General features: G+C 40.7%; 1 protein-coding gene across 6 annotated transcripts in view; it reads left to right on the top strand.

The window, feature by feature from the left end:
* adgrb1 (adhesion G protein-coupled receptor B1) overlaps positions 1-12,046 on the top strand; it is a 447,596-nt gene that overhangs the window by 361,934 nt on the left and 73,616 nt on the right. For all 6 annotated transcript variants that reach the window (XM_062979947.1, XM_062979946.1, XM_062979949.1 and 3 more), the window contains exon 19: positions 9,795-9,898. In XM_062979947.1, the coding sequence (XP_062836017.1) occupies positions 9,795-9,898 (104 nt within the window). The remainder of the gene's footprint in view (positions 1-9,794; positions 9,899-12,046) is intronic.

Raw genomic sequence — 12,046 nt, 5'->3', positions numbered from 1 at the left:
CATCGAAATCAGAGACAAGTGGAGCAGGCAGGAAAAGAGAGGGAGAGAGTCTGAGGCAGTGCCCACCCATGCAGTTTTACATCTATTCTGGCAATATGGAGACATAGGTGGAGAGGGATCCTAAGAACGAATGCACATATTCAATAATCCTGTATCCACAGGTTCAACCATCCATGGCTTGAACACAGTGAAAATAATTCCCCTAAAGCAAACCTTAATTTGGCCTTTTATATCAGGAATACCATTTTCCTAAACCATCTATATATATAAAAGGGTAATGAAATTTCGGTCTAGGACAAAACAACAAAACTACACATCCCAGAAACACTAAACTTGGCAGCACAACCCCTCATCCATGCCTCTACGTTCATACAACAAAAAGAAAAGAAAAATAAAGTCCTAATTAGAGAGAGAGGAATAATTGTTTTTATCCAATTGCTGCCAGTTAGAAGGAGACCCACTTGGTCTCCTAGCAACCCACTCAGCCCAGGGGACAGGCAGAGTTAGGCCTCACTCCACACTGCCTATAAAATACAGATCATCAGATTTGAACTGGATTATATGGCAGTGTAGACTCAAGGCCCTTCCACACAACTATATAACCCATTTATAATGGACTTAATGTCAGGGGAAAACCTTGATCCTTTATGTTAACTACCGCCAATACCTCAATACTTTATTTCCCATACCACCAGACTTCGCCACAGCAACGCGTGGCTGGGCACAGCTAGTTGTATATAATTGAACATGGACATATATGGATTTAGGTGTCCACAGTCCTTGGACAACGTCCTATTTGAGGCTAGCTGGATGTGATTATCACCAAGGTGAAAGAAGAAAGTGCAAAAGCCGGGCTGCAGTTAAACATCAAGAAAACCAAGATCATGGCAACCATACCAATTGATAACTGGCAAATAGAGGGAGAAAACGTGGAGGCAGTGACAGACTTTGTATTTCTAAGATCACAGCAGATGCAGACTGCAGCCAGGAAATCAGAAGATGTTTACTTCTTGGGAGGAGAGCAATGGCCAACCTCGATAACATAGTGAAGAGCAGAGACATCACACTGGCAACAAAGGCCTGCATAGTGAAAGCAATGGTATTCCCCATAGTAACCTTTGGATGCAAGAGCTGGACCATAAGGAAGGCTGAGCAAAGGAAGAGAGACACTTTTGAACTCTGGTGCTGGAGGAAAATCCTGAGATTGCCTTGGACCTTGGCAAGAAGATCCAACCAGTCCATCCTCCAGGAAATAATGCCCAATGGCTGCTCACTGGAGGGAAGGATATTAGAGGCAAAGATGAAGTATTTTGGCCACATCATGAGGAGACAGGAAAGCTTGGAAAAGATCATGATGCTGGGGGGAAAGGAAGGAAAAAGGAAGAGAGGCCAACCAAGGGCGAGATGGATGGATAGTATCATTGAAGTGACTGGCTTGACCTTGAAGGAGCTGGGGGCAGCAACGGCCGACAGGGAGCTCCGGCTTGGACTGGTCCATGAGGTCACGAAGAGTCGAAAACGACTGTGCAATTGAAGAAGAAGAAGAAAGAAGAAGGATGTGATGTTCTCCAACTTGCCTATACAGAGGCCCATGAGGACAACAATAGCCAGGCATCAGCAAGAGGGAGACTTTGAAAAGCACCTTTGTAGCCAACCAGTGATTCTTTGGACAGATATCATAGAATCATAGAGTTGGAAGAGACCTCATGGGCCATCAAGTCCAACCCCATTCTGCCAAGAAGCAGGAAGAAGACATTCAAAGCACCTCCGACAGACAGCCATCCAGCCTCTGCTTAAAAGCCCCCAAAGAAGGAGCCTCAACCACATATGTCTGGAGTGGATATACTATCCAGCAGCTAGTGTACCTGCAAAAAATAAAATATATGAGAAGGTACTTCATGCTCCTCATGTAACAATGGAAGAAGAAGGGGGAAAACATGAAGATTGTGCCCCCAATGTGATATCACTTCCTACTTCATTTTGAAACCATTTTTGAGAATTTTGAATGGCCAGATAGTTACTCTAATCCATCCTCATACTACAAACATACGATATTGTCATGGCATTTGAAGTGGAAACATAACACTACAGTTGTGTAGTGTGAAAGGACCCACATAAAGTTTCAAATAGTGATATTGAAAAGCTATAACACAAGAAGTCAATGGGAGAAAATTACTAAATTTCATTTTGCTTCACGTTCTACATTCAACAAAGGAATGTCTCTGATGCAGACAGTTAAGCTAGCTAGTAAATATAGGAGTATATTTGATGCGTTCATTTAGAAATTCATGGGCAGGGGTAACATGCAGGTTGCCATATTATGGATTCTTTTGTAGAAGTGGATGGAAGATTTTGTCCAATGTGGAAGTGCTACACTCAGGCCCTATATCCCAGGATCTGGTCCCAGGTGTTCTGCTTATTCCAGATTATCTGGTAGTGCAAACTCATGTAATCCAGTTTAAAGCAGAAAACCTGGGATCAGATCCTGGGATATAGGGCCTGTCTGGAAGGGTCCTATATTGTAAATTTCGTGAAAGTAGCTTTAAACTGAGTTTAAATTTGCAAAATCAGATTTCTAAATGTGGTTTCATTGTACAGGGTTGTTCACTGCACAGGATGTTCTTACACATCAATGTGGAACAGTTACATGTGGTTGTACATGAATGTGTGACATCACAATTCACTAACAAGGCAGCACTGTGAAATTGCGTAACCTCAAAGTAGGAAATGTTCAGAAGTTCTTCTTAATATTAAGCCTCAGGGCTGTGTTAAAAACACAGAACATTCACCCCTCCTGCAGAGCGGCTGTGTATAAAATAATCCCTCTACATCTAGCAGCTGCAATGTGCATTGTGGCAGTGCTAGGTCTTTCCACTTCCCAAGAACTTGTCAGAAACATGTCCTCAGGTAAGAGGCAGCCTTTCGCTTCTGTTTATCTCTGTGGAGCATCTTGTTGTGGCCTCTGCTGTTTTTCTCTCCTGCACAAATCCTCTTTCTTCCCCTTGAAAGGCGATTTTCACAGAAAGATGCCTCTTCAGTTACATCCAATTACCACCCACTGGGAGCAACTTCAGATGCATGAAGAAAACAAAACTCACCTCTCTAGTATTAACAGATATATATGGGTGAAGGTAGTTTGCCCAAATTGGAGGGAGAAGGTGGATGCAGGGAGATATAGAGTGCACTGCAGAATGATTGCAGTCTGACACCATTTTAGCTGTCTTGCCTCAGTGATATGGATTCTTGAGAGTCCTAGTTTTACAAGGTCTTTAGCTTTCTCTGCTAAAGATTGCCAGTGCATCACCAAACTGCAACTCCCAGGAGTCCATAACATGAGCCACAACAGTTAAGGTATCATCAAATTACACTAATTCTACAGTGTAAGTGTTCCCATGCTTTCCAGTTTTTGAAGGTCCAGATACAATGAGATCTTTGGGAGGAAGTGTGTAGTCCTGGATGGCAACTAGGTTTTACGATCTGAATCTTGGGGTATATACCTTCTCTAGTCTGGAAAACAAAGATCCCTATGAGGAGCAACTCAGGGAGCTGGGTAAATAAGAAAATAAGATTATGGCTACCAAGGGCCCTTCCACACTGGCCAAAATGCAACATGAACTGACATATAAAAAGCATTAGCATGGTGCATCGTTCAGACATGCCAGGCTAACACAACATCTACATTAGGCTTGTGCATAGATTCAGTTTGGTCGGTTTGCTTCGGCCAATCTGGCTTCTTTGGTTTGTTTGGATGGTCGTAAGGGTTCAGCCTCCCATGTTTTTTCATCCGCAACAGAACAGTGGTTGTCGAAAACCAACTGCCTATGGTTACAAGTGGAGTGTAGGAGGGAGGCAGCCACTAAAAGGAAAAGCACGAGGAGGGAAAAGGCACCACTCCAGGGCCTGCAAATCAAGAAAAAAGAGAGGGCTTTTTAAAGGAAGCCCAGGGTAGGATAGCCCAATGTCAATCGCTCTTTCTTCCCTGGGAAGTGGGGAAGCCTCCTTAAAATAATGGAAAGCTGCATGCTGCAGGGACAGAACCTGCAATGCCTGTCTCCTCTAGAGTAGAAACAGCTTTAACTAAACATTAAACTCAGTCTCCTCTATAGACAGAAGGTAAAGGATCACAGAAAGAGTGGCATCTTCATTCTGATGCTTTTAATCTAGGTCTTAATGAAGGATATAAGGACAAACGATGCTTAAAATGATGGAAAGGGGAGCCTGGGAAGTTTCCCCCATAATAGACCAGATAGAAAATGAATCTTTTGGTTTCCTAAATCAAAAATATATTTCTGTCCTCCCAAATTTGAGAGGCTCCCAAAAAAATGAATTGGGACCCTCACTGAAATCCGGGACACCAAAACGGATCACAGTTTACCCGGATTGCACAAACTTAATCTACTGTATTGTTTGCCATTATAGATGGGCCCCATGTTCGAATATTTGAATGTATGTAATTGATTATAACTACAAATGTTTTTGGCTGTCCAAAAGGCTAAGACTACAGTAATAGAGTTTCCGCTCAAACATTGGGGAAAACTTACTGACAATAATAGTTGTTGGACAGTGCAATCTGCTGCTACTTTGGAGTGCAGTGGAGTCTCTTTCTCTAAAAGTTTTGAAACAGAGTCTGGATGACCATCTGCCAGGTGGAGTTTGATTGTGTCTTCCTGCATGGTGGAGTGGGGTTGGACTGAATGACCCTTGAGGTCTCATTTAACTCTGTGATTCTGTCATTCATTCAACCTAATGATTTTTTATTCAAATTGTATCATCTCCCATGCAACTGTGGTTGATGACTGATGTGTCACATGTAATAGAATGGCATTATAAGGGGCTGCTCTTTGTAGTATCTGTTCTGTAATATCCCAGGATCTGGTCCCTGTGACATCACAAGGGGTCATCCAAGGTACCAGGTTTTGGCTTAGAAAAATCATGAGCTGTTGTAGTCCTGACCCAGCTCTCTTACTCTCTTTGGTGGCTGCAAAACTTTGTGTCAAATTGCATGTTCTGAGAGCACATTTAATTTTAACAGATTCAATGCTTCCTATATTAAGATAAAGGTAGGCATAGTGATGTGTTCTGTGGATGGAGTCCCTGCCATTCTTGAATTCTCAGATCCCAAATAACTTTGCATCACCTTAGCACCCCTAAAATAGATTCAACTGAAAGAAGTGGTTGGAAAAATGACCAGAAAGTCAATTTAAAACTCCTCTTAAAATATTTTCCAAAGGTTTTTCCATTTCCTACGATCCTGCAAGTGTGAGTGGTGTGAGATATCAAAAGCAGCCCTGCATCCACATGGATTATGTTGACTGATAATGATGATGAGATTTACTTGTGAAGTCATTTCAGACTCATAACCCTAAGGCAAAGTTTGTTCAGATTTGCCTGTTTTGAATCTGAGTGAGAATGACTTATACAATTCACACTTTCTCAGCCTTAGAGGACCGAAATATCTCACATTTTTCTCTCAGTTTACAGTATAGGGGGCTTACAGTGAAGCAGAAGTAAAAACAATTCACAACATATGCAAGTTTAGAAAGCAATTAAAGAACAGAAATGTAATAAAATCTTTTATAAAAGGAAAACTGGAGAAAAGAATGCATTATAGCAGGGGTCCCCAAACAAAGGCCCGGGGGCCAGATGCGACCCTTCAAGCTCATTGACCTAGCCCCTGTCCTAAACTTTAGACTTAGGGTTTACCTAAGTCTACCTGGTCTTTGGATGTCTCTTTGCTTACTTATAGCCTTATTAGATCATCTAAATGGTCTTTGAAGGTCTCTTTGCTTAGCTACAGCTTTATGAGACCATCTAGATGGCTTTTGGAGGTCACTTAGAATCATAGAATCATAGAACCATAGAATAGTAGAGTTGGAAGAGACCTCATGGGCCATCCAGTCCAACCCCCTGCTAAGAAGCAGGAAATCGCATTCAAAGCACCCCCAACAGATGGCCATCCAGCCTCTGCTTAAAAGCCTCCAAAGAAGGAGCCTCCACCACGGCCCGGGGGAGAGAGTTCCACTAACAGCTCTCACAGTGAGGAAGTTCTTCCTGATGTTCAGGTGGAATCTCCTTTCCTTACCTATGGTCCTATGAGACCACCTAGATGGCCTTTGGGGGCCCCTTTCCTTACCTATGGTCTTCTGATGGCCTGATGAGATCATCTAGATGGCCTTTGGGGGGCCCTTTCCTTATCTATGGTCTTATGAAACCATCTAGATGGTCTTTGGAGGTCTCTTTGCTTACCTATGGTCTTATGAGATCGTATAGAGCAGGGGTCCCCAAACTAAGGCCCATGGGCCACATGGGCCCTCCAAGGTCCTTGACCTGGCCCCTGTCCTAAACTTTAGACTTAGGGTTGACCTAAGTCTGAAGTGACTTGAAGGCACACAACAACAACAATCCTAATTTTGTACTATTTCATTCTAGTCTGCCCCCTCCCCAACAGTCTGAGGGACTGTGAATCGGCCCTCCACTTAAAAAGTTTGAGGACCCCTGCATTACAGTGTGTCAAGTCCTTTGCACTTTGAAAAATCTGACCTCGAATCACATTTTTGCTATCATGGTATAGTGGTTTGAGCACTGGATTCTGTCTCTGGAGACTAGAATCAAAATAGCCTTAAGGTTGCCATAAACTGGAAACGACTTGGAAACACAGGAACAACAAGATGTGCCTTAAGCTATGTGTCTTACTCCTTTTATTCCTTGGCCAGAACCTATTGGTGTTTTAACATATATAAGTTGCCTTACAACAGCAGCTGAACGTTTTTGTCCACTGTAGTATATTTACATTCAGTTGAAGGTTGTGGATACAGAGTTGCTCATAGGATGCCATCCTGCATGCAGATGCACATTCAGATGTGGATTCCCCTGTGTGAGATTGCCATTCATTACAAGGGTTCTATAATGTAACCTATATAGAATCTTGACTCTATACATGCCCTGTGGAAAGTGTTTCTCTCAACTGTGGGTGTTGGGGAGATGGTTGAGCTTCACACGGTTATCTAAGTGCCCTTCCTCCTCTTTTCCTTTGGGGAGGTTTGTGGGCCGCAATCACGTCACCTCTCAATCTACTAAGCCGAAGCTCACTGAGCTCCTTAAGTCGCACACCATAAGCCTTGTTTAAGCTGGTTCTTTTAAGCTGGTCAGGGACGCAGAGCTTTGCTTGGCTTCGCTACGCCTGCAGTTTTTTCCCTGGCCATTGTGGCTGTGTTATAATTCCATGCTGCCAGTTAGGGAAAACAGTTGGAAAAATCTTGTATATTTTTGAAGTGTGCCTTCAATTCAGTGTTTCATGTTCGTTTCAACATTTCTGGGAAAGAAAGTGTCCATTGACCACCAGACTTGACCTTTCGTGTATGCCCAGCTTTTCTTACCACAGTGCAAAGATTATGAGAGCGGAGGCTTAATTCTTAGCAGGCCTCACAAGGGTTTAGCTTCCATGACTTGTGGTCAACATTTAAAGTACAGTAAGACCATTGTATTGACAGAACTCATTTCTGAGGTTTCACTTACAAGTGTCTGGAGGAAAATCGTCTTTTTAGGTTTATTGCATGTTTTCTGGGCTGTATGACCATGTTCCTGTAGTATTCTCTCCTGACATTTCACCCACATCTATGGCAGGCATAATCAGAGGTTGTGAGGTATGGAGAAACTAAGCAAGGAAGGTTTATATATCTGTAGAAGTTCCTGGGTGGGATGAAGAACTCTTGTCTGTTGGAGGCCAGTGTGAATGTCTTTTTAGGTATTTACAAGGTCTTCCTAAAGATTCTTCAAGTTGACTATTGGCCTATGGTTGGTCCATACATTTCATAAGGTTTTCCGAGGCAAGGAATCCTCAGAGGTGGTTTTGCCAGTATCTTCATCTTATACACACTTTACTGCACTTGGTGTTCATTGCAGGGCAGCTACTATCCAAGTACTACTCAAGGCTGTCCTTGTTTCCCTTCCATGATCAGATGAGATCTACTGCCACTGAGGACTCCTTGCCCAAGAAAACCCTTTGAAATTCATGGGGCTGCCATAAATCATTAAGCAGCTTGAAGGCGTATACAGTACAGTTTTGCTTATCTAACATAAACGGGCAGAAGAACGCTGGATGAGCTAAAATGTTGGATAATAAGGAGGGATTAAGGAAAAGCCTATTAAATGTCAAATTGTTGTGATTTTACAAATTAAGCACCCAAACATCATGTTGACAGAAAAAGCTGTTCAATACACAGCAACGTGATGTAGCAATTACTGTATTTATGAATTTAGCACCAAAACATCACAATGTATTGAAAACATTGACTACAAAAACATTGACTACTAAAAAATTGACTACACATGAAGACAGAATTGCTGCCTAGAGAAACAGCTGTGGATCCGGGCAGGAGGCAGATTGTGATGGATAACCCAGAACATTGGATAAGCGAAGGTTGGATAAGTGAGACAGAGCGCACAGAGTTCTACAACATGTAGATTGCCACAGTTTACCTAGTCCTGTGTGAAAACTCAGTCTTTTCTGTATTGTCGAAAGCTTTCATTACCAGAATCACTGGGTTGCTGTGAGTCTTTTGGGCTGTATGGCCATGTTCCAGAAGCTTTCTCTCCTGATGTTTCACTCACATCTGTGGCAGGTATCCTTAGAGGTAAGGCAACTTATACCTCACAACCTCTGTGGATGCCTGCCACAGATGTGAGCAAAACATCAGGAGAGAAAGCTTCTGGAACATTGCCATACAGCCCAAAAGACTCACAGGAACTCAGTCTTTTCTACTCACTGCACATATAATCAGTCACCACTAACTATGGGGCAATGCAATATTATTTCACTTTCCAAATTACTAGCACTATAATAATTGAAAATATCAATGTCATGCTTAAAAATTCAGTCAGCCCTACATATTCAGTGCACCAAACCCATGCAAAAGAGAAAACCCATGGATAAAACAAATTGCTTTTTTAAAAAAAATATTGAAAGAATACCTCTCTTGGAATCTCTAAATCCTGAAGCATATATTTATGGTCATTATGGAAGTTGATTACAGAACCTGTTTGAAGGACCTAGAAATTCATAGGGAGATGTTTTGTATAGGAATCTCTACGTCCTCCAGCATGATTGTGTAGCCAAATTCCAATGTATTTTTAAAGAGATAACGTTTTAAATAATCTGCAAATAATCCAACCTGCAAATATGAGGACCAACTTTACAGTTTTAGTTATCTGGTGGAAAAAAAGGGTAGGCAAAGTGAGCCAGGAAATGGGAAAACAAAAAATATTTATTTATTTATTTATTTATTTATTTATAGCACTTTTACCCTGCTTTTCTCACCCGAGGGGACTCAAGTCGGCTTACAATAAATAGGCAAAAATTCAATGCCTGCAAACAATACACTAAAAACAGTTCATATAAAAACAACGTAACATTACAGAATAAATACACATTATACAAAATTTAAAACATATCATATTTAAAACATAAATATGATTTTTTTGATGTTTGAAACTTTGTCATGTTCAAGATTTGGAGCCTAGAGTATCATTCTTATGGTGTCCTCATTTTGCACTCCCAGAGCCACATTCCTGGTCACCAAAACATTTTTCCTCGTCAAATAATAATTCTCACCTAAAATGGAAAATACATCAGAGTTGGATAATTGTCAAAGCAGCGGAACTACAGAACTGGTCAGAACTCCAATTGATTGAATTACTGCTATAACTTCCCTAGAAAATGTCTTGTTATGGAATATAGGTTGGTTGTATTTTCAAAACACAAAACTACCCAAATGTTTCTTTTTTCTCTATTTCAGAATTCAGAAAAAGTGCTCGTTCCTTCGGTCACCTTAATTGTTGGCTGTGGGGTGTCTTCCTTGACACTTTTGCTCTTGATCATCATATACATCTCAGTCTGGAGGTAAACATTATCTGTTTTCTATATTTTATTTCCTCAGAAGTAAGCAACTAGAGATGTAATTCTTCACTAATTTTCTTCTTGAAAAAACCAATGGAGAAATTTTATCATTTTGTTTCTGCCGTGAAAAAGCCTGCGAAGATGATATAATTGTCAAAACCTATTAGCAATTCAGGATTTATTCTAAGCAAAGTTTGCATGGAGGTATTTTTTTCTCAACAAATAACATTTTTGCAAAGAAAACTTTGGTTTTTGCTCAGAAAAATATTTCTGCACAGAAATAGTTGCATTTTTCTGCAGAAGAAACAGCTTTTTCCATGCAGAAAATAATATCCTTGTACAGAAATATTTCCTGTGCAGAAAATCCTATAATGGGAGGTTTATGTACGTACAATTGTTTTGTCCAGTGACAAAGCTTTCCCTATGGTTTGTTCAGCCACAGAACAAGAGGAATAAAATTGAAGGAGACATTGAGTGCTTTGAGATCAAACAAAAAAGGCTAAGTGGGTAGATATCAAAACCATGGTCTTTCCTCCATCCCACCTTCACCCCTTGAGGCTATTTGGAGACTTTGATGTGGACAGAGAATGTGGCTTAAATCCCTGGTTCAAAAATAGATTACGGTGTATACTCGAGTATAAGCCTAGTTTTTCAGCCCTTTTTTTAAGACTGAAAAAGCCCCCCTCGGCTTATACTCGGGTGAGAGTCCTGGTTGGCGTATATTTGGGTCAGCTTATACTCGAGAATATATGGTACAGTTATTATTTTTCTCTATTATTGTTGCTACTATTACATTTATTTTACTCTATTTTTATTATTATTATTAATACATTTATTATTTCACTCTGATCTTATTATTATTACATGTATTATTTTACTCTATTATTATTAAAAGGATACATAAGCACATTTACCTTGAAGGAGATGAGAATAATGATTTGATCAGAGTTGGAGAGTCTTATCTTAAATTTGAGCTTTATGTAAATATTCAAAAACATTTAACCTACTGATGCCCCGATTAATGTAATTTTATTGGTATCTATTTTTATTTCTGAAATTTACCACCCTCGGCTTATACTGGAGTCAATGTTTTCCGAGGTTTTTTTATGGTAAAATTAGGTGCCTCAGCTTATATTCGAGTCGACTTATACTCGAGTATATACGGTACATGCCTCATTGGAGGCTAAGGCCACCACTTAGTTTTTTATTCATAAAATATTATTATTATTGCCTTTTATGATTCGATCTTAGGGCAGAACATAGGATGGTAAAGTCCATAATCAATTTCCATAATCAAAGAAAGGATCACTATGCCCCAGATCTCATCTGATCTTTGAAGCTAAACAACATCATCTCTAGTTAGACTTGAATGGGAGTCATTGAATATCAGGGGGTCTAGGTTTTATTTCAGAGGAAGGAACATGACATCTAGGGATTTGCTAGTTTTCCAGGCCTATTCTTGTTAACTTTCAACAGTATATCATAGAAAATTCTTAGAAACTTAGACTTAGAAAATTCATGGAGAAGACGTATTTTGTTGGATATGATATTAGTCCATTGAATACCATGGAGTCATACTGTACTCGCATCAGAAACAGAATCTGCTGGATTACTATGGCATCCCTACTCTTTCCGTGCATGCTGTCTCTGACCCGGTGGCATCATGCTCTACTGAACCCTCCACCCCTGACCTCCCTGCCGGGTCAGAAGCAAAAGGTGACCTTCCCAAAGCTTATAGCAATCCAGGCTTTCCCACTGAGTGGCTGTATCGCTCCCCGTGACCCCAAGCCTTCCAGTGTATAACTCCGAGCGTGACTGAATGAACACAGCATTTGCTCTTGTTCAGCAATGCCCCAAATGACCCATATCTGCCACATTGCAACTTAATTCAGGGAGAAGTCGAGTAGCATTCAGAAGAGATACAAGCAGCCTCCCCAAATATCTCCCCCTTCCCTCCCAGTTTGTTTAATTAAAATAAAATTGGGAGGCTATTCTTGTGAGCAGAGAAACTGGCAAAGACTGTTTAATCCTAATCCAGGAAGATATTTTCAAGAATAGCCTCCACTGAAGAAGCTAATTCACATTATTTCTTGTTTCCAGTTATTAATAATGTACAACAAAATAAAAGTGCACTGTTTCACCAGGATTTCT

This window comes from Anolis carolinensis, chromosome 4, assembly GCF_035594765.1.
Source record: "Anolis carolinensis isolate JA03-04 chromosome 4, rAnoCar3.1.pri, whole genome shotgun sequence".
Lineage (NCBI taxonomy): Eukaryota > Metazoa > Chordata > Lepidosauria > Squamata > Dactyloidae > Anolis > Anolis carolinensis.
The sequence above is the reverse complement of the archived record's forward strand: the minus strand, read 5'-3'. Positions and strand labels throughout refer to the sequence as shown.